The sequence below is a fragment of the Theobroma cacao genome, chromosome 3, assembly GCF_000208745.1.
Source record: "Theobroma cacao cultivar B97-61/B2 chromosome 3, Criollo_cocoa_genome_V2, whole genome shotgun sequence".
Taxonomy (NCBI): Eukaryota; Viridiplantae; Streptophyta; class Magnoliopsida; order Malvales; family Malvaceae; genus Theobroma; species Theobroma cacao.
In genome coordinates this window covers 18,986,550-19,014,523 of record NC_030852.1, presented here as the reverse complement: position 1 = coordinate 19,014,523, position 27,974 = coordinate 18,986,550, and the positions used below count along the sequence as shown (strand labels likewise).

General features: G+C 35.2%; 1 protein-coding gene across 1 annotated transcript; it reads left to right on the top strand.

The window, feature by feature from the left end:
- Nucleotides 4,657-6,519, top strand: LOC108661158. Its single transcript, XM_018117054.1, has 3 exons — nucleotides 4,657-5,447; nucleotides 5,601-5,772; nucleotides 6,307-6,519. The coding sequence occupies exons 1-3, from the start codon at nucleotides 4,657-4,659 to the stop codon at nucleotides 6,517-6,519; spliced, it is 1,176 nt and encodes a 391-aa protein (XP_017972543.1).

The following is a 27,974-nucleotide window of genomic DNA, read 5'->3' as shown; positions in this document are numbered from 1 at the left end:
GAGAACTTTTCTTAAGGTGATATACCGGTATAAACATTTTGGGCTGATGGCATCAAGTATGCCAAGCAAAGGAGCAATAATCATTATACCCATTCTAACAACCTATAAATATAGAAAAAGTATTTATATTAGTCTTTCATGTTTTTAACCAATTTAAGACGAGGTATTAAATCTTACATTGATTCTCCCACTAATTTTTCGTAATAATAGCCCTCACTATTAGATGAAAATCTCTACTAGGCATTTCTAGTAGGCTGAGACCCTTTTCAACTTATTGCAATTGATATACGGCAGTTGATCTTCAATAATATTATCCTTACAGCCCGTTCACCCCATGATGGACTTTGGTATCCTTCATTGATCACTGCTTTATGCCGCCAAGTTAGAGTTATATGGGATAGTAGTTAAAAACTCTTACATCCCAAAGTTCCTCTTGATGTTAGGATTATTCACGAATTTTATGCACATGAGTACTCTGTTGCTAGGGGTAGTTCTTCACTTGCACCACCCGCCACCTAGACCCCGATCATAGAATTTAACTCTACCTCAAAAGATAAAACGCTTAGAATTGCAGAGCGCACAACAATTTTCCTACTAGGCAGAGTGCAACTAAGCACTTGAGTAGATGTTTAGAGCTTGTGCAGTCCACATGGGATTAGACATGGACACTTCCCCCACCCTACTGGCTACTCCTCAAGTCAGAGATAATGATGAAGATGGGGAGGAAGATTAAGGTCTCTCCATTTCCAGGGGAGTATTTTTGTTACCTTTCTTCTTTAGTTTTTTAACATTGAGGGCAATGTTAGATTTAAGTTTAAGGGAAACTTTTCAGTTTTTAAGTTTGAATTTAATATTTTGCATTTAGATGTTAAGTTAATTTAGCTTGTTCATCATTTAATTTTTTGAAAGTTTTGAAAATTTTCACTAGAGATAGTTGTACCAATTAGTTGATTTACCTATCCAATGATAAGAACCTAGTTATATTCTTATCTTGATTCTTCCCAAATGTGAATTTTATTTGAGTTTTTGTAAAATTTTCATGTATCATTATTAGAATGTGATTTTCATTAACTTGAGCACCATATCTTCTGTTAGGAATTATTGTGCACAATTAGAGAAGGTTTATTTGAATGTGAATTTTTGAATTATGTCTTGAGTTCTAGAATTTATTTGATTCTCTCTCGAAGTGAAATCTTAGGCAATACTTAGTGAAAGAGATGATTTAGGCCATCTTTGGATTGTTCGAGCCTTTCTAGCCAACCTTTGTATAATTTATCCTTAGTTTATCCCTTTGAGCTCAATTTTCCTTTTCTTTTTTAAGCACATAATTAATTTTGCCTAGCTTTTGATTTTATTTTCAATTTTGCACCTTTTATTCCTTAGTATGTATATCATTTTAGGAAATATTTGAGCTAAATGTAGAACAAAGTAAAAAGGTGGAATTGCAAAAAAAGTTCGAATGTGTTAGAATTTACCCCGCTATCTACAATAGAAAGAAATAAGTTTGGGGGTTTTAAATGTGTAAAGAAAGAAAGGGATGAAAATCAAAAGAACAAAGTGTTTGATAAATGAAAAAATGTGAATAAAAAAAAAGAAAAAGGGTGAACTTGTATAATGAAAATTAAGCTTGAATAGGTCCTAGAATAATTATGTGCTTAGAGAGATTTGAGCTACATTATATCCCATATTTGACCTTGACCCCAGCTATATATTACAAGCTAATTAAAGCCCTATGGATCTTTGATTAAGTGTTAGTCTACATTAGTAGAGAGAGATGAAAAGCAAACATATGGAACTCTAGCACTAGTTTGAATTTTGCATGAGTATAAACTTATCCAGATGACATGATGTTCTTGGTAAAAGATTATGCACACACGCGGGAATCCATTTGAGAATCAACTTGCATTTGAATTGAAATGTGAACTTGGATAGTATTTATGTTATATTTTGAGTTGAGAATAGGGGATAACTTATGAGGAAATTAAAGGTGATCATTGATTTGGTGCAACTTACTTCGAGTTAGTTATGTTTTTCATCTATGTTATTTCCTTTTATTTTTAGTTTTGCTCGAGGACTAACAAAATCTTAAGTTTGGGAGTGCAATAACTCTACCATATAAAGTTATTTTGTCACATTTTGGGTGCTTAAGTAGTTAAGTCATTGAGGTTTTAGGTTTGAAATTTAATATTTTAGTTGTTTTTCTTATTTCAGTTCAGATGCATGTTAGGTAGTTTAGTTTTAGTTCTTTTAGTTTAATTTTATGTTAAATTGCATTAATTTATTTTAAGTTTAGTTATCTCTGATTAATTTGATTGCTTTTGTAGGAAAATTGATGAAAAGACCTTATTTGGTGTTAATTCGTGCAAGTATGGTGATGGCTTCGTTCATACATGCTGTGGTATTCTGAGCATATATTTCAATCCAAAAGTCCAAATGATGTGATTCTTGAACCATTAGAAAGATAAGAGATAGGGTTATAGCTTTCAATTACCATTTTCCCCAATTTGGATTAGAACAAGGTGAAAATTGCATCATAAGAAGGTATATTGTGTTAGTTTCTACATAAAGCAGCGATGGAAAACGAAGGTCACGACCTTCGAGAGAGGGAGGCCATGGCACCCTTGATGCCTAAAGCTCCATACTAAAACCAAGAGCATGGTGCCACGATGCTGGTGAAGCAAGGCCATGGCACCCTTGAAGGAAATTAACCGAGCACTATAGCAACTTTAAGGCAATCAAAAGCAAGGTTTTTACTAGGCTTTCTTTAGAGAAAAGCTACCACAAAACAACCAAGAAAGCAAGAAAGATTGTGCAAGATTGAAGATTGAAGATTTGACAGATCTTTAGTTTTCTATTCTTTTCTTTTTATTCTTAGTTTCTCTTAAATTGTTACAATGGTTAAATTTCTTTGGAGTATGTTTTTATTTTTAAGCATAAACTAATTTACTTTTTCTAGGATTGCAGTTGAACTCAACATGTAGTTGAATTCTTTACATCTCTTTTGCTTTTTTTCAATGAAAAATGAGTTGTTTATTCCAATTCTGTGTTTAATGCTTCTAATTACTTGATCACCAATTAGATTGATTTGAAAACCTAAATGTAACTTGATAAAGGGAGTTTAGAGTAGTCCATGAATGGAATAGCATATGTTCAATTTCAATTGCATGGGATGATTGATTTGGTTTGCATATAGAATATACATATACTTATGTGTTGTATGTAGCCAAGATTAGAGCTTGAACTTAATGAGTTTATCTTTAATTTAATTTGCATAGACATATTGTAAATTAATTGGGGGAGATATTTTTGTAAGAACCTCGACAAAGACTCATAAATAGCTTTGGATTCTAGGTTAGCAACTCAATCCATTGAAGTAAGTTTAGAGAGAGAGAGACAAGATTCAGATGAAATTGTTGGCTCCATTAGTTTTTTATGATAATAAAACATTCTCATTCATTTGTGTCTAATATTTCTACTTGAAAGTGCAGGACAAAAATTTGTATGCCAAAAATAGATAAATCATTCAAAGGCACATATCTAAAATCATATGAATAAGGAGCCACAATTGATCAACAAAATAGAAGTCTATAGTTGGATAATGAAAGGTATTAGTTAGCTAAAATTCAAATAAGAAGTTGACGGGCTCAAGGGGATTCAAGGGGATTGAGAGACAGAAAAGACTTAGTCGACCCAGAAGTAAGTTAGTCAACTAAGAGCTTACTGCCAGAAATCTGGGCTTCAAGACAAAAATAACTTAATCGACTAAAAAGTAAGTTAGTCGACTAAGTGCTTACTGCTAGAAACTGAGATCAAAAGACAAAAATGACTTGTCGACTAAGAGCGCGGTTAGTTAACTAAGATCATTCTGTCAGAAAATTTGAATTGAGCACTAGAAGACAGATTAACGGCCAGAACTGCCACCAAACTATTTCCAACGGTCAAAAACTACTTAACACCTATCAGAGCTGATTTTTCAAGTATTTAAGAGGCTCCCAACGGCTAGAAATGCAATTAAGGCTTCCAAGAGCAAAAAGAGCTGAAAAACTAGCAAAAACTCTCTGCACTCTTACTGCACTTCACTCTTATCTTTGTATTTGAGATAAGCACTTCACTTTGTACCACTTAGATCAAGTCAGTGATCATAGATACACATTTATTTCTCTTCTCCTTGTATTCTTAGAGTGTGCGAGACACTCTAAGAAAATTTATTCAAGCTTGCATTACTTGATTAAGTGTATAAGTTCTAACTTAGCCTAGAAAAGTTAGTTGTTGGGTTTTGGTTGGTCTTGGTAAAAACCATTGTGAAAGGTTTTGGCTGAGCCTAGTAAAAGCTATTATAAAAGCTTGGTGAAAGCTTGTAAATTTCACCGTTCATAGTGATTAGTTTGGAAAATCCTTAGTTGAACAATCAAGGTAGTGGATGTAGGTCTATGACCTAACCATTATAAATTTTTGTGTGATTGTCTGCTCTGTTTTTAGTTTTTCATTCATCTTTAAATCTTTCTTTTATCTTGCATTTGTCCCCAATTAGAAGTCAATCTTAGTAAGAGCCAAAATGTGCTATTCACCCCCTTCTAGCACATTTACTTGGGACCAACAAGTGGTATCAGAATCTAACCCATGTTATTAAAGTCTAACACCCTTGGGAAGATTCAAATGGCTCTTCAAAAAGCTATAGTTGCTAAGGGACAGTCCATAAAGAGACCATCTCTGTTTGATGGCTCAAATTACCCGTATTGGAGTACTAGGATGTCAATATACATTAGAGCAATAGATTATGAGATGTGGGATGTCATAACTAATGGTCCCTTTATTCCTTTAACCTTAAATGTTGTAACCAACGAGATAATTCCTAAGCCAAGGTCTGAATGGACAGAAGTTGAAACCAAAAAGAGTCTAAACAAATTTAAGGCAATCAATACACTGCATTGTGCTTTAACTCCCACTGAATTCAACAAGGCGTCAAGCTGTACCACAGCTAAACAAGTGTGGGATAAACTTAAAATTATTCATGAAGGAACTTCACAAGTCAAGGAGTCCAAGATAGCTCTCTTAACCCACAATTATGAGATGTTTAAGATGGAATCTGGTAAAGATATCACCAGCATGCTAGATAGATTCACAAACATTACAAATAAATTAAGCCAGCTAGGCAAACTAATTCCTAAACATGAAATTGTTAAAAGACTTCTTAGAAGCCTACCCAAAAATTTAGAGCCTAAGGTGACTGCCATCCGTGAAGCCAAGGACTTAAATGTTATAACTCTGGATGAAATTTACGGTTCTCTTCTCACTCACAAGCTAGAACTCAAGAAAGAGGATAAAGAAGACAAAATAGATGCTAAAGAAAAGAAGAAAAGCATTGCCTTAAAAGCAAGCATCCTAGAAGAAGCATTGGATAGTTTATCCTATGATGATGATGAGGAACTAGCTATGGTTGCAAAAAGGTTTAGAAAGCTTATGGGGCAAAGAAACCGAAGATCGGCTGAGAGAGGTTATAGAAGAGATTAAGGCTCTTCATGAAAAACCAAAAATAAAAATGAGTCCAACAAAAAGGAAGAGCTTGTATGCTTTGAATGCAAGAAGCCGGGACACTTCAGGTCAGAATGCCCCTTGCTGAAGGAGGAAACTCCCAAGAAAAACAGAAAATCGAAGAAAGCAATGGTGGCTGCAACTTGGTCAGATAGTGATACCTCAAGTTCTGATGATGAAGAAGAAAAGGTGGAAGAAAGAGCTAATCTATGTATGATGGCAAGGGATGATGAATCCGAGGTATCTTTATTCCTTTATGATATCTTAATTGATGAACTACAAGAGGAGTATGAATGTCTTTATGATGAGTTTGAGAAACTTGCATCAAAATATAAAACTTTGAGAACAAAAATTGCATCTCTTAAGACTGATTTGCAAAAAATAAAACATGACTTCAATTTTGTTTTTGAGTAAAGAAATTTTCTACAAATTGAATTAGAGCATTCAAAAACAAATTTTGAAACTCTAAAATTGGAATTGGAAAATAGAATAGAAGCCTTGCAAAAGGCAGTTGAAGAAAATGCTAATCTTAAAAGTTTGAGGAAAGAAACATCAATGGGGAACACATATTTTAAGAAAAATTCTGATAATGCTTCATTTATATGTTATAATTGTGGAAAACAAGGGCATTTATCTTATGACTGTTATAATAATAAAAGCATGCAGAAAACTAGAAAAATTTGGGTTCCAAAAGGATCTTATGTTGCAGCTAACCTTCAAGGACCTATCAAAGTATGGGTACTTATTAAGAAAAACTAAAAATTTGTTTTGCAGGTTGAGCTGAATCTAAAAGACACATGTTCAAGAGCTCAACTAAAGGAGAAGGAACCCTGGTTTATGGACAATGGTTGCTCAAGGCACATGATTAGAAACGAAGTGTTGTTTGCTCAACTGGACAAGAAAAAAGGAGGTATCGTTTCCTTTGGTGATGACTTAAAAGGTAGAATTTATGGTATAGGAACCATTGGTAAGAACTTTCAAGCTTGAATTAGTCATGTGTTGCTGGTTAAAGGTTTGAAACACAATTTATTAAGTATCAACTAATTATGTGATAAAGGATTTAAGGTATGCTTTGACTTAAATAAATGTGAAGTGATAGACATAAGTACTAACAAAGTTTTATTTATAGGAAAAAGAATTAAGAATATGTATGTTATATTTCTTGAAGATCTTGAGATGAATTATGAAACATGTCTTATAGCAAATGTTGAAAATGATTGTCGGTTATGGCATAGGAGACTTGGACATGTGAGAATGCATACCATCTCAAAATTGATAAAAAAAATTTGGTTATAATATTGCTTGAACTTAATTTTGAATATGATCAGATTTGTGATGCATGTCAACTAGGTAAACAAATTAGAACATCTTTCAAAACCAAGAACATAGTCTCCACCTTTAGACCTCTTGAACTACTGCACATTGATTTATTTGGACCTATTAGCACAACTAGTCTAGAAGGCAAATCATATGGCTTTGTGATAGTTGATGACTATTCAAGGTATACTTGGGTCTATTTTCTTGCTTATAAGAATGATGCTCTACTAGCATTTGTAAATTATTATAGGAAGATTGAAAATGAAAAAGGACTGGTCATAATTAGCATTAGGAGTGATCATGGAGGTTAGTTTGAGGGAGATGAGTTTGAAAACTTTTGTAATGAAAACGGGTTGGATCATAATTTTTCTGCACCTAGAACACCTCAGCAAAATGGAGTTGTAGAAAGGAAAAACTGAACCTTAAAAGTGATGGCTCAAACTATGCTTTGTGAAAACAATATACCAAAGTACTTTTTGGCAAAAGTTATAAACACAGCAGCTAACATCCTTAATAAAGTGTCAATAAGAGCCATGATATCAAAGACCCCATAAGAACTATACAAAGGTAGAAAACCAAATATCTCTCACCTTAGAAGCTTTGGTTGCAAATGCTTTGTGTTGAACAATGGAAAACATCCTCTAGGAAAGTTTAATGCTAAAAGTGATGAAGCTATTTTTCTAGGATATGCATTGAACTCAAAAGCTTATAGAGTCTTTAACAAAAGATCTTTAACCGTTGAGGAGTCAATCCATGTAGTTTTTGATGAATCCAATGCCTTGTAAAAGGAAATTCCTACTGATGAAGATGATACGGATGACCTTGAAAGAAAAATGGAAGAAATGAGTTTAGATGACAAGAAAAACGGTGAAGAAAATTCCCTAGGAAGAGAAACAGAACCTCCACCCTTAAAAACTTTGCAAAGGACTGAAAATCAACACAATGATCTTCCAAAGAGTGGGAGGTATATCAAGGATCATCCACAAGAGCAAATCATAGGTGATATCTCACAAGGAGTCAAGAGTAAGAGAGGAACTAGAGAAACATGTGAATTCACAACTTTCATCTCACAAATTGAGCCTAAAAGCTTTGAGGAGGCAAAAAAAGAAAAAAACTGGATATTAGCCATGCAAGAAGAACTTGATCAATTTGAAAGAAACCGTGTATGGACTCTAGTTTCTAGGCCATTAAATCATCCCATTGTTGGCATAAAATGGGTCTTTAGAAATAAGGTAGATGAGCAAGGAAATGTTATTAGGAACAAAGCTAGGTTAGTGGCTCAAGGGTATAACCAAGAGGAAAGAATTGACTATGATGAAACCTTTGCACTTGTTGCTAGGATAGAAGCTATAAGATTGTTGCTTGCATTTGCTTGTTTCATGAACTTTAAATTATTTCAAATGGATGTAAAAAGTGCATTTTTAAATGGTTTCATTCAAGAGGAAGTCTATGTTAAGCAACCCCTCGGATTTGAGGACTATGAAAAACTAGATTATGTGTTCAAACTTCATAAGACCTTGTATGGACTAAAACAAGCTCCAAAAGCTTGGTATGAAAGACTCTCTAGGTTTTTAGTTGAGAAAGGATATAGTAGAGAAAGCATTGATACAACACTTTTTGTCAAAAAATGCTTGAATGATTTAATTGTTCTTCAAATCTATGGGGATGAGATTGTGTTTGGTGCAACTAATGAGGCTTTATGCAAAAACTTTGCTGAAGAGTTGTAAGGGGAATTTGAAATGAGCATGATGGGTGAGCTGAAATTCTTTCTTGGCCTTCAAATCAAGCAAAGTAAGGAATCTTCATCAACCAAGAAAGATACATTCAAGACATGCTGAAAAAGTTTTACATGCTGAAGTTGAAATCAATTAGTACACCAATGAGTCCATTCACCAAACTTGATGCTAATGAAAAAGGAAAAAGTGTTGATAAAAGCTCTATAGAGGTATGATTGGATCATTGCTTTATTTAACAACTAGTAGACCTGATATTCAATTCAGTGTATGCTTGTGTGCACGGTTTCAATCACAACCCAAAAAATCACACTTGACTGCTGTTAAAAGAATTTTTTAGATACCTCTTAGATACACAAACTTTAGGAATATGGTATCTTAGGGGAACATCCTTCAATCTTATTGGATATTCATATGTAGACTTTGCTAGAAGCAAAATAGATAGAAAGAGCACTAGTGGAACATGTCAGTTTCTAGGAGATAACCTTGTATCCTGGTCGAGTAAAAAATAAAGCTCAGTTGCACTCTCCACAACTGAAGCTGAATATATTTCTTTAAGCAGTTGTCGTGCTCATATTTTATGGATCAAACAATAATTAAAAGACTTTGGAATAATCTTGCATAATGTACCAATATTCTATGATAATACAAGTGCCATCAACATTTCAAAGAATCCTGTCTAGCACTCTACGACCAAACACATTGAAATTAGACATCACTTTATTAGAGATCATGTAATTAAAGGAGACATTAAAATTGAGTTTGTTAGCACCATCAAAAAATTAGCTGATATATTTACCAAGCCCCTAAATGAGGAAAGATTTGTGAGATTAGAAGAAATTTAGGCATGGTTAATATGCAGGAGCTGTAAGAAATTTTTTTTAGTTTTCCATTCATAAAACAGTAGGACTTAGTCGATTAAGAATATCTTAATCAACTATGAGTGTTCTGTCTCTTTAACTAATAAGACTCAGTCAGTTAAAAAGAGAATGAATAAAATAGTAAAAAGGAACAGCCTACCGGGTGAAGAAAATGGGCAGCAAATACCGCCTAACTGAAAAATATAAAAAATGAGATGCAAAGTTTTAAATTTTGAAAAGAAGAAAAACTAACAGCATTTAAGGGGGAGTCAGACGGTTTCTCATAGCTCATCATCCACATCTTCCATTTTCTCTTACCAAAAACCTTTACTCTAAAAAATCGAAACCCCATTTCTTCCTAATCCTCAAAACCTAAGTCAGAAACATCTCAAAACCAAATGGCAAAATCCTCCTTGTCTAAAGAAATATTGGAAAAGAAAAAGGGCAAACGACCAATGGAAGAGAGTCCTCAAGCAAAAATTCAAAAAAAGAAAAAGAAGATTGTGTCCGCCTCTGAGGTTAAGAAGATTAAGAAAAAGCAGACAGAGAAAGAACCCAGACCAGAGAAAAGAAAGAGAAAGAAAAATCCTCCAAGAAAGGTAAGATTTTGTCATCAAAGTTTAGAAACAAAACGCATGAGGATAGGTTCAAGAAAACTGAAAATGCTCCAATTACATGTGACAAATTTATTGACTCGGAGAGCTTCAATGAAAACCTTGAAATTCAAGTAGTTTTGTCATATTACTTTAAGGAAATGAAACAGAAGAAATTTAGCACTTTCAAGAACTGAACCTATAGTTCTAGCCATGTAAAAGAATTTTATGCTAGCATAGCTTTAAATGAAAATGAACTGGAAGATCCTGAAGATTTCATTGAGGATGGTCTGAATGTCTTCATAAATGGAAAGGAATTTGTTGTGACTGTTGCAAACTTAGGAAGCTTGCTTAAAATTGACTGTGAAGAGGGAGATTTTGAAATGCTTGAGAATTACGATCCATCATCTCTATGGGAGGTTATAACAAGAAAAAAAGAAAAATACTCATCCAAAAGTAATGCTGGTCTCATTACAAGCCCTTAAATCAGAATTTTGCATTACTTTATTACTGCAAACATTCATGGAAGAACTGGCAACTTTAGCTATGTTAGTCTTCAGGACTTATGGCTGATGGAGCATGCTTTCAATGGTGATCCATTCAATCTAGGCTGATTCATGATAAAGAGAATGAGGGGAGCTTGTAGAGTTGACAAGGTAAATCTACCATATGGAAATGTGATCACCTCACTCGTTAGGAAGAAGGGGATATGGAGCTCTAGATATGAAATGGATTTAGTGAAAAGTAGGGACCAGGCTATATATCTTGGCAGCCTGCCTAAGCAAGGTATAAAATGGATGGAGAAAAATTTGTTAAAACCCCCAAAGTCACTCCAGGAGAAGAATCTTCTCTCCCTGCTCAACTTGAGATAGCTCCCTCTCAGTTCTCAAATGAAATGGTTCTGAATCTGCTCATGTGAATTGATGGAAAGCTAATTGACCAGACTGTGAGGTTTCAGAAAATAGAAGAAAAGTTAGAAGAACTTGAAAATATGATGAAAGGAAAAAGGAAATCAACTTCTAAACTTGCTGCTGCAGATACCTCAACACCAACAGGATAGGCTGATGAGGGTCTTGCCTTCCAAGTAGAAGGTTTTACTTTTCAGGCTGCAAGTCTTGGCTTTCAAGCCGAAGGTCTTGAACCAGAACTTGATCAACCAAGGAAATCTCCAACTCCTGAGCCTCAAAATAAAGAAGAATCAGATCAAGGCACTGAAGTGCTAGGCTCATTTGAAAAGTCTCCATCTCATCATGAACCGCAGCAAGATCAACCATCTCCCCCTAATTCAGAGGAAGTCTTAATAATGGATGTTTTTCACCAAATAGTCAGAGAAGAACAAGCTGAAAAGGAAGCAATTAAAGGTAAAGCATAAAAATCAGTATCTCCAAGAGAAGCCCCTAAACCAGCTTATGCTACAGAGGAACAATCTGGGAAAGGAAAAGAAAAAGTTGTTGTAGCTCTACATGCCAAGCCTAAACTATCTAGTAAAGGCAAGAAGACAATGGAAACCAAGACCAAATTTCTCAAGAGAAGTAAATCCTTTAGAATAGTCGAAAAAGCTAGACTATCAGCCATCGTTTGTCCTTAAGACCCCCTTGAAGTTTCTAATAAATCATCTCCTGAACCCTCACCACAGAAATCACTGCTAGAACCATCTCCCAAACCCCTTAATGTTTTCTATGTCACTGATGAATCTACCCCTTCAGCCTCTTCAAAAACTGATTGAACACCCCTCAGTTTGATGATGACAAAAAGAGGGAGAATTATAAAAAACTTAGGAGAGATAGAGGGTAAAAATGATCTAGGGGCAATTTAGGAACAAAACAATGACTATTGTTTTTCTACTGTTTTTTCTCTGTTGATAGTTGAACATCTAAATTTAACTTTGTTGTTTATGTTATTGTGTTGAAAATGGGATGCTGTTAAGTTGCTTATATTATTTTATTGCTAATGGTTAAACATTTAAATCTGTTATCAATGTTTATAGTATTTTGACTGCTGCTGTTTAAAGTTTGTGCTGCTATTGGGCTATTATGCTGATAATTAATTTTTGTTAGGATATTGTGAGTGGAATTTAGTTAAAAATGTATATGGATATTGAATATACTATATTTGTTGGATGATCAATGGCATAAATAAAATCTGATAACAATATGCTAATGACAGACTGTTAGTTGAAATATTGATGATATTCTATCAACCAGTCACCTATTGTTGATCATTCTATATGTTTGCATAAATATATTCTGAATATATAATGTCATTCTCTATATGACATAAATAAAAACTTGCTAAAAAGAATAATAAAATATGCACACACTAAGGGGGAGCACACTCTTAGGGGGAGGAAAACCTCCATTTTTTGCAAAACCAAAAAGGAACCAATAGACACTATGCTGTTAATAAAGGAATGTTTTGTCATCATCAAAAAGGGGGAGATTATTGGCTCCATTAGTTTTTGATGATAATAAAACATTCCCATTCATTTGTGTCTAATATTTCTACTTGAGTGTGTAGGACAAAAATTTGTATGCTAAGAATAAATAAATCATTCAAAAGCACATATCTAAAATCATATGAATAAGGAGCCACAATTGATCAACAAAACAGAAGTCTCTTAGTTGGATAATGAAAGGAATTAATCAACTAAAATTCAAATAAGAAGTTGGCGGGCTCAAGAGGATTGAGAGACGAAAAACACTTAGTCGACCAAGAAGCAAGTTAGTCGACTAAGAGCCTACTACCAGAAATCTAGGCTTTAAGACAGAAACAACTTAATCGACTAAGAAGTAAGTTAGTCGACTAAGTGCTCACTGTTAGAAACTAAGATCAGAAGACAGAAACGACTTAGTCGACTAAGAGCGTAATTAGTTAACTAAGATCATTCTGTTAGAAAATTTGAATTGAGCACTAGAAGACAGATTAATGACTAGAATTGCCACTAAACTGTTTTCAAAGTTCAAAAATTGCCTAACACCTATCAAAGCTAATTTTTCAAGTATTTAAAAGGCTCTCAACGGCTAGAAAATTTAATTAAGGCTTCTAGGAACAAAAAGAGCTCAAAAACCAACCAAAACTCTCTGTACTCTTACTACACTTCACTCCTATCTTTGTATTTGAGATAAGCACTTCACTTTGTACCACTTAGATTAAGTCAGTGATCATAGGTACACATTTATTTCTTTTCTCCTTGTATACTTAGAGTGTGCGAGACACTCTAAGGGAATTTATTCAAGCTTGCATTGCTTGATTAAGTGTATAGGTTTTAACTCAACCTAGAAAAGTTAGTTGTTAGGTTTTGGTTGATCTCGGTTAAAACCATTGTAAAAGGTTTTGGCTGAGCCTGGAAAAAGTTATTGTAAAAGCTTGGTGAAATCTTGTGAATTTCATCGTTCATAGTGATTGGTTTGAAAAATCCTTGGTTGAACAATCAAGGTAGTAGATGTAGGTCTTGGACCGAACCACTATAAATTCTTGTGTGATTGTCTGCTTTATTTTTAGTTTTTCATTCATCTTTAAATCTTTCTTTTATCTTGCATTTGTCCCCAATTAGAAGTCAATCTTAGTAAGAGCCAAAATGTTCTATTCACCCGCCCTCTAACACATTTACTTGGGACCAACAGAAATGTTGCGGGATATTGTAATCCTAGGCTTTTATTAATTGAATTTTTCTAGTCAAGTTTTATAATTAGCTTTTAGATTTAATTTAATTATTAATTAGCTTTAGTTTTGTTTTTAGTTAATCAATTTAATTCGATTGTTTAAATAAAATTAAGTTGTATTAATTTTTGTACTTAGCAATAGTCGGAATAATTCTTTGTGGGATTCGACACTCTACTTTCTTCTATATTACTTGTTACAATATGTGCACTTGCGTAATAAAATTCGACAACATCATGGAAAAGAAATTGAAAACCTATGTTTTGAGCAACTTTGTGATGAAAATGGATATCTCCATAATTTTTCAGGCCCTAGGAATCCATAACAAAATGTAGTGGAAAGAAAAAATAAGACTTTAAAAGAGATGGCTAGAACTATGCTATATGAGAACAATTTACCTAGGTATTTTTGGGCTGAAGCTATTAATACTTCATGTTATATTTGTAAATAGAGTAATGGTTAGGCCAACATTGAAGAAAACTCCCCATGAACATTACAAAGGAAAGAAACCTAACCTTGCTTACTTTCATCCTTTTGGTTGTAAATGCTATGTATTTAACAATGGAAAAGACAACCTTAGAAAATTTGATGCTAAAAGTGATGAAGGAACCTTTCTAGAATACTTTTTAACTTCTAAAACTTATAGAGTGTTTAACAAGAGGACATTAATTGTTGAAGAACCTATTCATGTTTTATTTGATGATTTTAACCATCTTCCTAAAAAGGAAAATTATGATAATGATGTTTGTATCCTTGAAAAACAAATTGAAGAGCTTGATCTCAATATTGAAGGATCCAAAGTGAATGAAGAAGCATCACAAAAAGAATAGCAACAAATTAAACAAATTGTTGAAAAAGGTGAGCCTAGTTATCCAATGGTAAGAAAAGAGGGTAATGAAAGTAAAATCATTGGTGATCCTAATCAAGGAGTAAAAATGAGAGCTAAAGTTCAAAATGTTTGTGAGTATGTTGCCTTTATTTCCTAAATTGAACCTGAAAATATTAATGAAGCCTTGATGATGACTATTGGATTCTAACTATGTAAGAATAATTTGATCAATTTGACAGATGTCAAGTATGGGAGTTAGTTCCAAGATTATCCAATTGTAGGTACCAAATGAGTTTTCAGGAACAAAATGGATGAAATTGGAGCCATAAATAGAAACAAAGCTAGATCAGTTGCCAAAGGATATAGTCAAAATGAAAGAATAGATTATGATGATACTTATGCTTTGGTAGCTAGACTAGACACCATTAGAATGCTTTTAGCTTTTTGCATGTTACATGAATTTTAAGCTATATCAAATGGATGTGAAGAGTGCTTTTCTAAATGGACTCATAAATGATGAAGTATATGTTGAACAACCTCTTGATTTTAAGAGTCTTACTTATCCAAATCATGTTTTTACATTAAGAAAAGCCTTTTATGGTTTAAAGCAAGCTCTTAGAGCTTGACATGAGACTTTTTCAAAATTCTTAATAAAAAATGATTTTAATAGAGGGAAGGTTAATAAAATTCTTTTCATCAAAAGCAAAAGTAAAGACATTTTAATTGTGCAAGTTTATATTGATGATATTGTTTTTGGTGCTACTAATGAGCTTTTTTATCAAGAGTTTGCCAAGACTATGTAACGAGCATTTAAGATGAGCATGATGGGTGAGCTAAACTACTTTCTTAGTGTGAGACCCTATCAAGCTCGATTAAAAGACAGTATTGTACCGAGTGGTACAACTAAGTTAAATCGAGCCTTGAACTAAATCAAATAAAAATTCGAAGAGGAAATTGAAAATTTTGAAACCCATAGAATGGCTTAGAATAGTGATTCGGAGTTCAAGGTCCAGTTTGGAGTCCATCAGGAAAATTGATCGATTAGGCACAAAACGATCATTTTATAATATGATGATTAAATGGAGATTTCTAGCCAAGATTTGATCACATTTGACCAAGAATAATTATATGAAATATAATTATGATTATTGGAGTATAAAATTATGTTTAGCAGTGAAAAATTATGATTCTCGGTATTTTTAGAGCACAAAGGCAAAATGGTAATTTTGCCACTAGGGGACTAAACGAGAATCTTTATAAAATGATTTTTTTTGCCCCATTTGGGTAATATTGATCAATATTAGTGTTATTTGAGGTTGAAAAGTAGAAATAATGTGATTCCGGTACATTTCGGTGTATAGAGGTAAAATCATAATTTTTTCGTCCCGAGGGCAAATCGGTAAATTTTTTACCCCAGCACTTGTCAAGACCAAGGGATTTTAAATGTGGTAGGATTGGATAAATACCAGAATATTTGTGGTGGAAAATTAAGAAGAAAAAGTCAAAAAGTTAAAAATTGGGCCAATAAGCATGTGACACGTGGCATGCGTGATTATTTTATTATTTTCTATAGAAATCAGCCCATTAAATCCCCAACTCTCTCACCATATTTGGCCTAGGCAACCAGCAACAAGAAAAAAGGAAGAACAAAGGGAAAAACAAGAAAACCTAGGTGAAAATTCAAAGAAAAAGTGAAGAAATCAAGGAAACAAGCTAGGTAAGTTAAAATTTCTTTAATTCTCCTTGATACCTAGCTTACCCATGCTTTTGTTCTTGATTTTCATGGTTGAATATTGAGTTATCATGATGAATTCAATTCTGAAAAATGGGTATGGAAGAGGAATTGTTGTTGGAATAATTTGATTTTAGACTATGTTAGTGTTTAGGGATAGTTAAGCATGGTTATGAACAAAAACACAAAAGAAATATTCAATTTCTCTAGGGTTCCTTGTTGGTCGAACCATGAGGGCTGAATATCAATGGGGGATTGTTTTTATTTCAAGGAAAATGGCTTGGAAAATGATGAATTAAGGTGAAACGGTTATGTAGAAAAAATTTTGGTGCTAGTGCACCAAATGACCGAATTTTTCTATAAGGAACTGTGAGGGTTCTAATGCTGAATTTGGCTTTATTTAAATGGTATGTGGTAAATTAAGGTATTAGAGGAGAAATGGATTAATTTGGAGTGAAATTGGACGCATTGGCCAATTTATCGGATGAAAAATCGACTTAGGCCAATACCGGGTCTAGATGGCTACCCGTGCATTTTTCATTTCATATCATATATATATCGAGCCTGAAATAGCTTATGACTGTTAGACACAATTTAATTGGAATATGTGTCATGGATTATGGCTAGGTGGTGAGCCATTGGATACGGGTAAAGGACTGTACCCGCGGACTGAAAATAGGAGTATTTCTACTCCTAATACCGGTGAGTGGACTTGCATTTCAAACTTGTTTTGGGGAATATGAAAGATTCTATCCAACTTGTCTTAGAAAATGTACCTTGGGAACAAGCTTTTAGTAAAATGATTTTATATTGTGAAAATGTGCTATACAATGGTTTATGTGTTATCACAATATGATAAAATGCATGATATGCATTGGATGCTTCTTTACATGTTGATATGGACCCGGCTATGTGCGAGTAGGAGTGCACATAAGCCGTTGCTGACCCGACTATGTGCGAGTAGGAGTGCATATAAGCCGTTGCTGACCCGGCTATGTGTGAGTGGGAGTGCACATAAGCCGTTGTTGCCCCCATAGCTTATAGGGCTGGATGCTTCGTGATCTTCCACCCTATGAGTGCTTTGATAGGTATGATCTGTGGCGAAGTATGACTCTCCACCCAAGAGCTTGGAGGAGGAGGGAAGGGACTGCTCCGTTGCTTCGTGATCCGGAGTGAAGTGCACCTCTTGCCGAGTGAAGGGGGGGATGCTTCGTGATCTCCCACCCCCTAGTGACAATAGCATAAGCCGTTGCATATGAGATGATGATGATGGGATGATGTGCATGATGATGATGATGGGATGGTGTGCATGTTGATGATGGGTATATGGTTGTAAATGCAAATATGTAAGCATTTGTTTTGTTGAAATTTGGAAGTTTACATGTGTTACATGTTGCTATTGTTATTTTAGCAGGATGACTTGTTTTAAGGGAAAAATGAGACTTTTTCCTTGATGTTCTGGTTCTCGCTGCAGCGAGAATGAAGTTCGCTACAGCGAGAAACTTTCTGTCCATTTTGCTAACTTGTGGGTTTTTGCCATATTTCCCATTTCTTTGGTACCATAGTTGAGCATGGATTTTTGTAAAGTGATTTACTCATGTGGGGTTTACATGAGGGGTTTAAAGGAGCTAAAACAATTGCATGGTTTTGAGAAAATGAATGCATCATGATTTCGATAAACATTCCTTATGGTATGCTTGTTCCCTTCTTGTTCACTCACTGAGTATTGTACTCACGTTTTATAAAAATTCATGTTTTCAGATCAGGTGACTGTTGGACCCTAGATCGAGGAGTCCCCGTAGTGCATCTCCTGGGTATGTGTCTGGCATTCGATAGTAATCCCTTTTATTGTAAATGTCTCCGCTGGAAGTCATGGGTCCTTTTGTATTGTGAATACAATCTAACAATGTGAATATGTGTATGCAATGTAAATTGCTAAATACATGATTGGTATAGTGCATGTATATTATTATCGATAATGCCATTGTGTTTTGACTATGTTCACACCCGGAAAAAGGTGTGTGTGTGTATGCATGATATGATAAATTTGTTAAGTAAAGGTAAATGGATAGGCTTGCTTGGGTTTAATGAGCTATGCTCATTGAGCTCATGCGCCGATCATGGCCCTGGAAATTAGGTCGTGACAAAAGTGGTATCAGAGCTCTAGGTTTGTCTAGGTCCTAGGGCTTTCATTTGTTGGTCCAGTGAAGTGTTGGGTTTTTATGTGGGAAATTCAGTTGTGAAGTGTGAATCGCGGCACATTTTACGACCAAGGGACCGCATAGATTTCCAATCTTAGAAACCACCTTTTCTCTTTAACTGTGGTTAATGACAAGTGTTTGCTCTTGTCTAGGTAAGAATGCCGCCTAAGACACGAGCCACCTTAAGACAAGTGGGGGAGCAAGATGCCCCTACTAGGATGACTAATCGGCCACGCGCACCCACCCGTAGGGGCCGAGGTAGACGTGGCAGGGTCGCTAGGCCGGTGAGAGCGAGTATGCCTGTGAATAGGAGAGATGAGGGACAGCCCTTAGCTGATACTGTTAGGCCACCGGTGAGAGGCATTATTGTTGAGGGCTTGGCGACGGGTCTGCAGGGAGTCAATCGGGTTGTAGAAATGATGGCAGCCCGTATGGAGGATATACAAAAGATAGTAGAGGGGAGACATGTGGAGCAAGAGTCTTCTAGTTCCCAAGGCTAGACAGACCGCCAACCTCTTGAGGGTGACAGAGGTCAGATGGAGGTTTCACTCACTAACTTTCTAAAGCTTAAGCCTCCCTCATTTACGGGGTCAGATGTATCGGAGAAACCCCAAGTTTTCTTAGACAAGATGGAGAAGATTTGTAATGCTATGGGGTGTTCTAGCGTTAGGTCAGTGGAGCTAGTAGCTTTTCAATTGGAGGACGTAGCACAGGAATGGTATGACTCCATGCGAAGGGGTAAGCCAACAGATGCTACACCACTGACTTGGAGTGAATTTAGTACAGCCTTCCTAGATCGATTTTTATCACACAGTGTGCGAAATGCCAGAGCCAAAGAGTTTGAGGCATTGGTGCAGACTTCGGGCATGACGGTGTCGGAGTATGATATAAAATTTACGCAGCTATCTCGGTATGCACCTTACTTGGTTTCCACAAAGGAGATGAAAATCCAAAAGTTTGTGGATGGATTAGTGGAACCATTGTTTCAGGCTGTGGCCTCCCGAGATTTCAACACTTACTCTGCGGTTGTGGATTGTGCTCAACGAATTGAAATGAGGACTAGTGAGAGTAGGGTTGTGAGGGATAGAGCAAAAAGGGTCAAAACAGAGGGTTATCAAGGCCACAAAGATTTCAGTAGTGGTGGTTCGTTTTTTAGCCGTCAGGGTCCACAGAGGGACTCACGATTACCCCAGCAGGGGAGTGACTCGCCTAGTGCTAGTATTGTGGCAAGACAAAGAACCTTAAGTGTTGGAAGATAGCAAGATACGAGGCAAGGAAGTCAACTTATCCTTCCTTGCCATACTTGTAGGGGACGACATAGAGGAAGATGCCTTCGTGCTACGGGAGTTTGTTTCAGGTGTGGTCAACTTGGGCATATTAAGAGGGATTGTACAATGGCTCATCAATCATAAGATTCTGCTCGTGGTTCCACCCAGCCAGCTTCGTTTGCTCCTTTATTCGCCGCCTCGTCTGATAGGAAAGCTAGTGGATCCAAAGGTCGAGGTGCTGGTACTTCCTCTCAAGGCAGGCCATCTGAGTCCGGACTTCAGAGTTTTGTTGGTGGAGGCCAAGCGAGGGTGTATGCTATAACTCCCTAAGAGGCCCGGACCTCAAATGCAGTGGTCTCAGGTATTTTTCCTATCTATGATATGAATGCTTGGGTGTTGTTTGAGCCTGGTTTAACCCATCTGCTTATTTCTACATGTTTTGCACATCGATTGAGTAAGAATCGTGTTAGGATAGAAGAATACTTAGTGGTACCTACTCCTTTAAAGGAGGTATTTATGACTGAATAAGAAAATAAATCCTGCGTAACTCGAATCAAGGATAAAAATACCTTAGTTAATTTAGTGGTGTTAGACACCTTAAGGAGCTTAAGGATCAGTTGGAGGATCCTTATGGAAAGAAAGAAAAGATATTTACCAAAGGCACAGATGAAATGTTGAGGTATGGAAATAGACTTTATGTGCTGGATAATGATGAATTGAGGAGAGAGATATTGAAGGAGGCGCATATGGCAGCCTATGTGGTACATTCAGGAGCTTGGCAACGAGGTTGAGTGATACTGCTTGCCAAGTGCTTTGATAGATACCCTTTGTTGCTCGTCTCGGAAGGGAGAAAGGGCTGCCTTGAAGGGTGGAGCCACCCCTAGTGATAATGTTGGTATCAGGATTTAAAGGAGGTGACGTGGGAAGTTGAGGATGAGATGCGGACAAGGCATCCACACCTCTTCGATAAGTAAAGGTAAGTCACTCTACATTGAATTTAAATTCGGGGATCGAATTTTTATTAGTGGGGGAGAATGTGAAACCCTGTCAAGCTCGATTAAAAGATGGTATTGTACCGAATGGCAAAACTAAGTTAAATCGAGCCTTCAACTGGTTCAAATAAAAATTATAAGAGGAAATTGAAAATTTTGAAACCCATAGAATGGCTTAGAATAGTGATTCGAAGTTCAAGGTCCAATTTGGAGTCCATTAGGAAAATTGATCGATTAGGGACAAAACATTCATTTTACCATATGATGATTAAATGGAGATTTCTAGCCAAGATTTGATCACATTTGACCAAGAATAATTATATGAAATATAATTATGATTATTGGAGTATAAAATGATGTTTAGCAGTGAAAAATTGTGATTCCCGGTATTTTTAGAGCACGAGGGCAAAATGGTAATTTTGCCACTAGAGGACTAAACGGGAATCTTTATAAAATGATTTTTTTTTGCCCCATTTGGTTAATATTGATCAATAATAGTGTTATTTGAGGTTGAAAAGTAGAAATAATGTGATTCCGGTACATATCAGAGTATAGGAGCAAAATCGTAATTTTTCTGTCTTGGGGGCAAATCGATAAACTTTTCACCCCAGCACTTGTCAAGACCAAGGGATTTTAAATGTGGTACAATTGGATAAATACCAGAATATTTGTGGTGGAAAATTAAGAAGAAAAAGTCAAAAAGTTAAAAATTGGGCCAATAAGCATGTGACACGTGGCATGCTGGATTATTTTATTATTTTCTATAGAAATCAGCCCATTAAATCCCCAACTCTTTCACCATATTCGGCCTAGGCAACCAGCAGCAAGAAAAAAGGAAGAACAAAGGGAAAAACAAGAAAACCTAGGTGAAAATTCAAAGAAAAAGTGAAGAAATCAAGGAAACAAGTTAGGTAAGTTAAAATTTCTTTAATTCTCCTTGATATCTAGCTTACCTATGCTTTTGTTCTTGATTTCCATGGTTGAATATTGAGATATCATGATGAATTCAATTCTGAAAAATGGGTATGGAAGAGGAATTATTGTTGGAATAATTTGATTTTAGACTATGTTAGTGTTTAGGGATAGTTAAGCATGGTTATGAATAAAAACACAAAAGAAATATTCAATTTCTCTAGGGTTCCTTGTTGGTCGAACCATGAGGACTGAATATCAATGGGGGATTGTTTTTATTTCAAGGAAAATGGCTTGGAAATATAATGAATTAAGGTGAAACGGTTATGTAGAAAAATTTCGATGCTAGTGCACCAAATGACTGAATTTTTCTATAAGGAACTGTGAGGCTTCTAATGCTGAATTTGGCTTTATTTAAATGGTATGTGGTAAACTAAGGTATTAGAGGAGAAATGGATTAATTTGGAGGTGATTTGGACATAATCGCAAATTAATCAGGTGATTGGTCGAATTTAATCGATACCGCGATTAAGCGATAATCGGACGTATTTTTGCATTTACGTATCAAGCATTAGTAATTTAAATTAGTTTATATCAATTTAGGGACAATATAGTAAATTTCTCGACTTTGTTATTTGTCAAGGTAGTGAGACATCCGGAAAAGACAAAAGAATTACGCCTGAAGGCTATTAGTCCGAGTGCACCTGGAATTCGGATTTTCGATACCGGTGAGTGGACTTGCATTTCAAACTTGTTTTGGGGAATATGAAAGATTTTATCCAACTTGTCTTAGAAAATGTACCTTGGGAACAAGCTTTTAGTATAATGATTTTATATTGTGAAAATGTGCTATACAATGGTTTATGTGTTATCACAATATGATAAAATGCATGATATGCATTGGATGCTTCTTTGCATGTTGATTTGGACCCGACTATGTGCGAGTAAGAGTGCACATAAGCCGTTGCTGACCCGGCTATGTGCGAATAGGAGTGCACATAAGTCATTGCTGACCCGACTATATGCGCATAAGCCGTTGCATATGAGATGATGATGATGGGATGGTGTGCATGTTGATGATGGGTATATGGTTGTAAATGCAAATATGTAAGCGTTTGTTTTGTTGAAATTTAGAAGTTTACATGTGTTACATGTTGCTATTGTTATTTTGGAAGGATGGCTTGTTTTAAGGGAAAAAGGGTTTGGAATAGTAGTTAGATGAAAATGGCCTTATTTTCAATCGGTGCATCATGATTGTCAAATTTCCTAGTTGAGATTGCTTGTTCCCTTCTAATATTCACTCACTGAGTATTGTACTTACGTTTTATAAAAATTCATGTTTTCAGATCAAGTGACTGTTGGACCCCAGATCGAGGAGTCCCCGTAGTGCATCTCCTAGGTATGTGTCTGGCATTCGATAGTAATCCCTTTTATTGTAAATGTCTCCACTGGAATTAATGGGTCCTTTTGTATTATGAATACAATCTAACAATGTGAATATGTGTATGCAATGTAAATTGCTAAATACATGACTGGTATAGTGCATGTATATTATTATCGATAATGCCATTGTGTTTTGGCTATGTTCACACGCGGGAAAAGGTGTGTCTGTATGCATGATATGATAAATTTGTTAAGCAAAGGTAAATGGATAGGCTTGCTTGAGTTTAGTGAGCTATGCTCATTGAGCTCTTGCGCCGGTCATGGCTCGGGAAATTGGTTCGTGACACTTAGACTGTAAATCAAACAAAAGAAAGTTGATTCATAAGTCAAACTAAGTGTACAAAAGACATGCTTAAGAAATTTGGTATTAAAAGTACAAGAATATACCAAACACCAATGAACACCTTAACAATGCTTCACAAGGATGAAAAAGGTACACCCAAAGATCAAAAGCTCTATGGACCCATGATTGGTTCCTTACTCTATCGTACCATTAGTAGACCAAACATAAGCTTTAGTGTAGCGTTATGTGCTAGGTTTCAATTTTCTCCTTGAGAAACTCATTTAAGTGTTGCCAAAGAATCTTTAAGTACTTAAAAGACTCAACTAATTTAGGAATACGATATCCAAGGAGTTCCACTTTTGACTTCTATTCATATTTGGTAGCCGACTTTGGTGGATGCAAAATAGATAGTAAGAGCACATCCGGTACATGCCAATTTTTAGGTAGTATGTTGATCTCTGGGTTTTCAAAGAAACAAAATAGTGTAGCTCAATCCACTATCAAATCTAAGTATATGGCTATCAGGAGTTGTTGTGCTCAAGTGCTATGGATGAAGCAACAATTAAAAGATTATGGACTAGGTATGAAAAGAATTTTAATTAAAAGTGAAAAAACTAGTGCCATAAATCCACAAAGAACCCCACCCATTACTCTAGGACTAAACCCATAGAAATAAGGTATCATTTCATTAAAGACCATGTTCAAAAGGAAGACATTGTTTTTGAATATGTTGCTACCAAAGACTAATTAGCTAACATTTTCACTAACTGCTTGATAAAGAACAATTTTGCAAAATAAGAAGTGAATTAGGTATTATGAATCCACCTTAGATGAATTAGATGATGAAAATTTAGATACTCTTGATGGATTTTGAGGTGAACAATTTAAGTTGATGAAGTGCATACTTACTTTGAACATTTTTGACTTTGTGATAATGTAGATGATGAAAGTGCTAAATGATTGTTTTCATATTAAGATGTATGTTTCTACAAATTTGATCTAAGATATGTTCATGCATTCATCACTCATTTTTGCATACATGTGCATAGCCATCCAATTCAAGAAATAACTCAAAACTTGTGGAAAAGAACAAATTTTTAGAAAAATCCAAGTTTTAATCCAAAAATCTCACTTGCATTGGGTCCGAATATTGCTTCAAGTGTTTTTGCACAAGTTATGAACTCATCTTTAATAAAAAAAAACTCATTTCTAAACCTTTTTGCTCATTTTTTAAAGTCAAAACTTTGTTTTTCAAAGCTAGCTAAGGACATCTATAGATATATCAACATTGTCTATCGATAGATAGCTTCCAAAGGCCAAGATCAAAACCCCTCATGGCCTATCTATCGATAGATCATTCATATCTATTGATATAAAGAAGACAAGAACCAAAAATAAAAATTTTGTGCCTCATCTATCAATAGATAACGGTTAATAGCCAAATATAAAAATGTTTAGTCCTACTATTGATAGATACTCATGATCTATCTATAGACAACTTGTGTTAAGTAGCCTGGTCGTACATTTCTTCCCAAACGCATGACACCTCATCCCTTATTCTCTCAAATCCTCTCCCCTCAAAAGTGTTTTTCCTTGATTCTAATCCGTTTACAGTGTTTTTCTAACACTTTCAAGCCTTAAAACTACAACATTTTCACAAATTAGCCTTGCATTTCCAACAAATTTCGAGTTAGGCTTTCCCAAACCCTAGGTTTAACCTTTCTCCAATCCTTAGATTTTGTTGACTTTTGGGACAAATTGATCCAATTAACTCAATTTCCTCACTCTCCTACACAATCTAGTAAACCTTTTTCCAATCTGTGTGTCCAATTCCACAATCCCTAAAATTCCCAATATGAGTCACCACCTAAAACGAACCAAAGCCACCTTTCAACAAAACTATAGTGCCTCACCACTACCGGCCCGTCCTCACACCTTTTTGAGGATTCCTTTCAACGTAACTTCTCTTATCCATCTCATGTGCAAAAATTCCAAGATGACTTCATTGAGATCAAGGTAATGCCTGGTTGCATTATCTATTTTAATTACCTTGAGTTAATTAATTTCTCATATCTTACTACGTTTAAGTGTCTAGATTGGACCTACATGCTTAAGTTGAATCGTAAATTCTAACAAAACTTAGTGTGCATCTTTTATTTCAATGCTGAAACCAAATTTGTTGATGTTATCACCAGGGAAAAAATGACGCATGTGATAAGTTTGACACGTATGTTATGGGGAAACGTATTTTGGTTACTCAGGGTCTCTTAGATCGCATCCTACATTTGCTTGTCCAACAAAGGGATTACGGGTATGTTTTTGATGATGTTGAATTGAGGTCCATGTTTGTGTATCCACATCCTAGTGACAAGGGCCTTTCTAGTGCTAAAAGGTTGTCCTTTTATGATAATGTGCTCCATTTGATCATCACCCACATTATCCAACCTCAAGGGTTCAACTACTCCATTGTCATAGGTGAGGACCTTTGGTTCATTTATCATATCAAGAAAAACCATAGGATTAACCTTACGAAATTCATTATGATGACATGTTGAGGATCATCAATAGGGGCATTAAAACGCTATTATATGGTATGGTTATGAGCGAGATTCTCGACCAATTTAAGGTAGACACCAATTGTGATCCACTGATGTCACATACTTTGTTTAACCTGATTGATGAACACACCATTAACAAGCTAGGATTCGTTCTTAAGAATAATTAGTGGGCAAGGACATCGTTGATGAGCCGATTCTCATCGATGAAATGGAGGATAAGGGTCACCCTAGCACTTATCCTAGTGATATGTCTAGCACTTAGCCTGGTGCATTTAGTTTCGATTTTCTTGCCTCCATTACCTTTGATGTCGAGCGAGCCTTTACTCGACTCATTTATGGAGACCACGAAAAGTAGGCTAACTAGTTGTGTGGATGCTTTCGAGGCGCACAGTCACAAGATGTTGCAATGCTTGTAGGATTTTGATGATGAGTTTCACTCCTGCTTTCCACCACTATCTTGAGTCTTCATAGGAGACATCTCTTCGCCTCACATTTTGGGTTCTTTGATTAGATGACTACATGTCAATCTCACTATCATGCATCATGTATTATTGATTAAACACATATTTCGGATGTCCTTACTTATTTTTTATGTACTTACCTCTTTCGGATTTCTTTACATGGTTGTTATTTCTTACATTTTGAATGTAGTTAGTTGTTTATCGGTGTTGGTTTGTTATCCATACATAGCTATAACTGAATTTCCTTGTATATTTTCATATGGATATGGTTATAGATATGGTTGCACTTCTTTGCTTATATTGTATGTTTTCCTTTCTTTCTAATGCTAACAAAGTCCATGTATTTTTTTTAGTTTCGATCTCTTCTCACACTCTATCAGCTTCATTTGTTTTTCTTTTGCTCCATATGGTCTCAATACTTTTTGATATAACAAAAGGGGAAGAATCGAGATGCATTAAAATTTATCTTTTGTTTTCTCAAAAGTTCATCACTTAAAATAAAAATCTCAAATGCAAGATTTGAAAATGCAAAGGTTAAAAGGGGAGTCAATTCTATTTTAAATGCAAGGTTTTATGGGGGGCTCATACACCTCCAAGCAAAAACAATTTTTCAACAAACTTAGTGCATGAAATCAAGGGGAGTTTTTTCTAAGAAAGAAAAGCAAATTTTGCTCAATGTTTTGTCATATCAAAAAGGAAGAGAATGTTAGATTTATCACATATTCAATTTGATTGCTTCAATTTGATTCTAAGTGTTTAAATGACAAACAAGTAATCAAAATTGTTTTTCAGATGTTTAAAAGGGTTAAAATTTACTTGAGATATTTTAAAAAGAAAAGGCAAAGTGTTGTAAATCAAAAACCAATTCAAAAACCCTTTGAAAAGGGATTTTGCCTTCTATCTATCAATAGATGTTCTATAGTTATTGATAAATGAGCCAATCTATAGATAGATGGAACATCTATCGATAGTTGATCATCTTGGCATTTGGGTTTCAAAGACCACTACCATCTATTGATAGATTCCTCGAATTTATCAATGGATAGCAACCCGAAAGCTCCTAGAGGACCCTCTAACTTGCATTTGTCAATAAAATCAGGCTATCTATCAATAAATGAGCGCAAAATTTAAAAATATAAAGGGTCATCTATCGGTGTATCATAAAATCAATCGATAGATAGTGACCATTGAAGTTTCGGACAGAGAAGTTTGGGACAGAGTGCAAAATGACTATTTTTGCATTAAATGTACATCCAACCACCTCAAAAGCTTCAACAACTATAGCTAGAAGCTCTTATCACATTTATGAAGGTTGGAAGGCTTTAAAACACAATTCAAAAAGAATATTACTACTCTCAACATTCATTAGTCTCATTCACTTCTCACATTTGTACAAGTCTTCAATTTTATTGTGCTTTAATTTCCTATCTTCCTTTTCACTAAACATTGTACCCATTTAGCTACTCAACCTTTAAAGTCAATTCAGCTCCCCTCTTTTTATTTATTGTAACATCTTGGGTAATCATACCTTAACCAAGTTAAAAGGTAGTTTGAGTGGTTATATCTTAACTAAAGTAAAAGGCAAATGATTGTGCTTGAT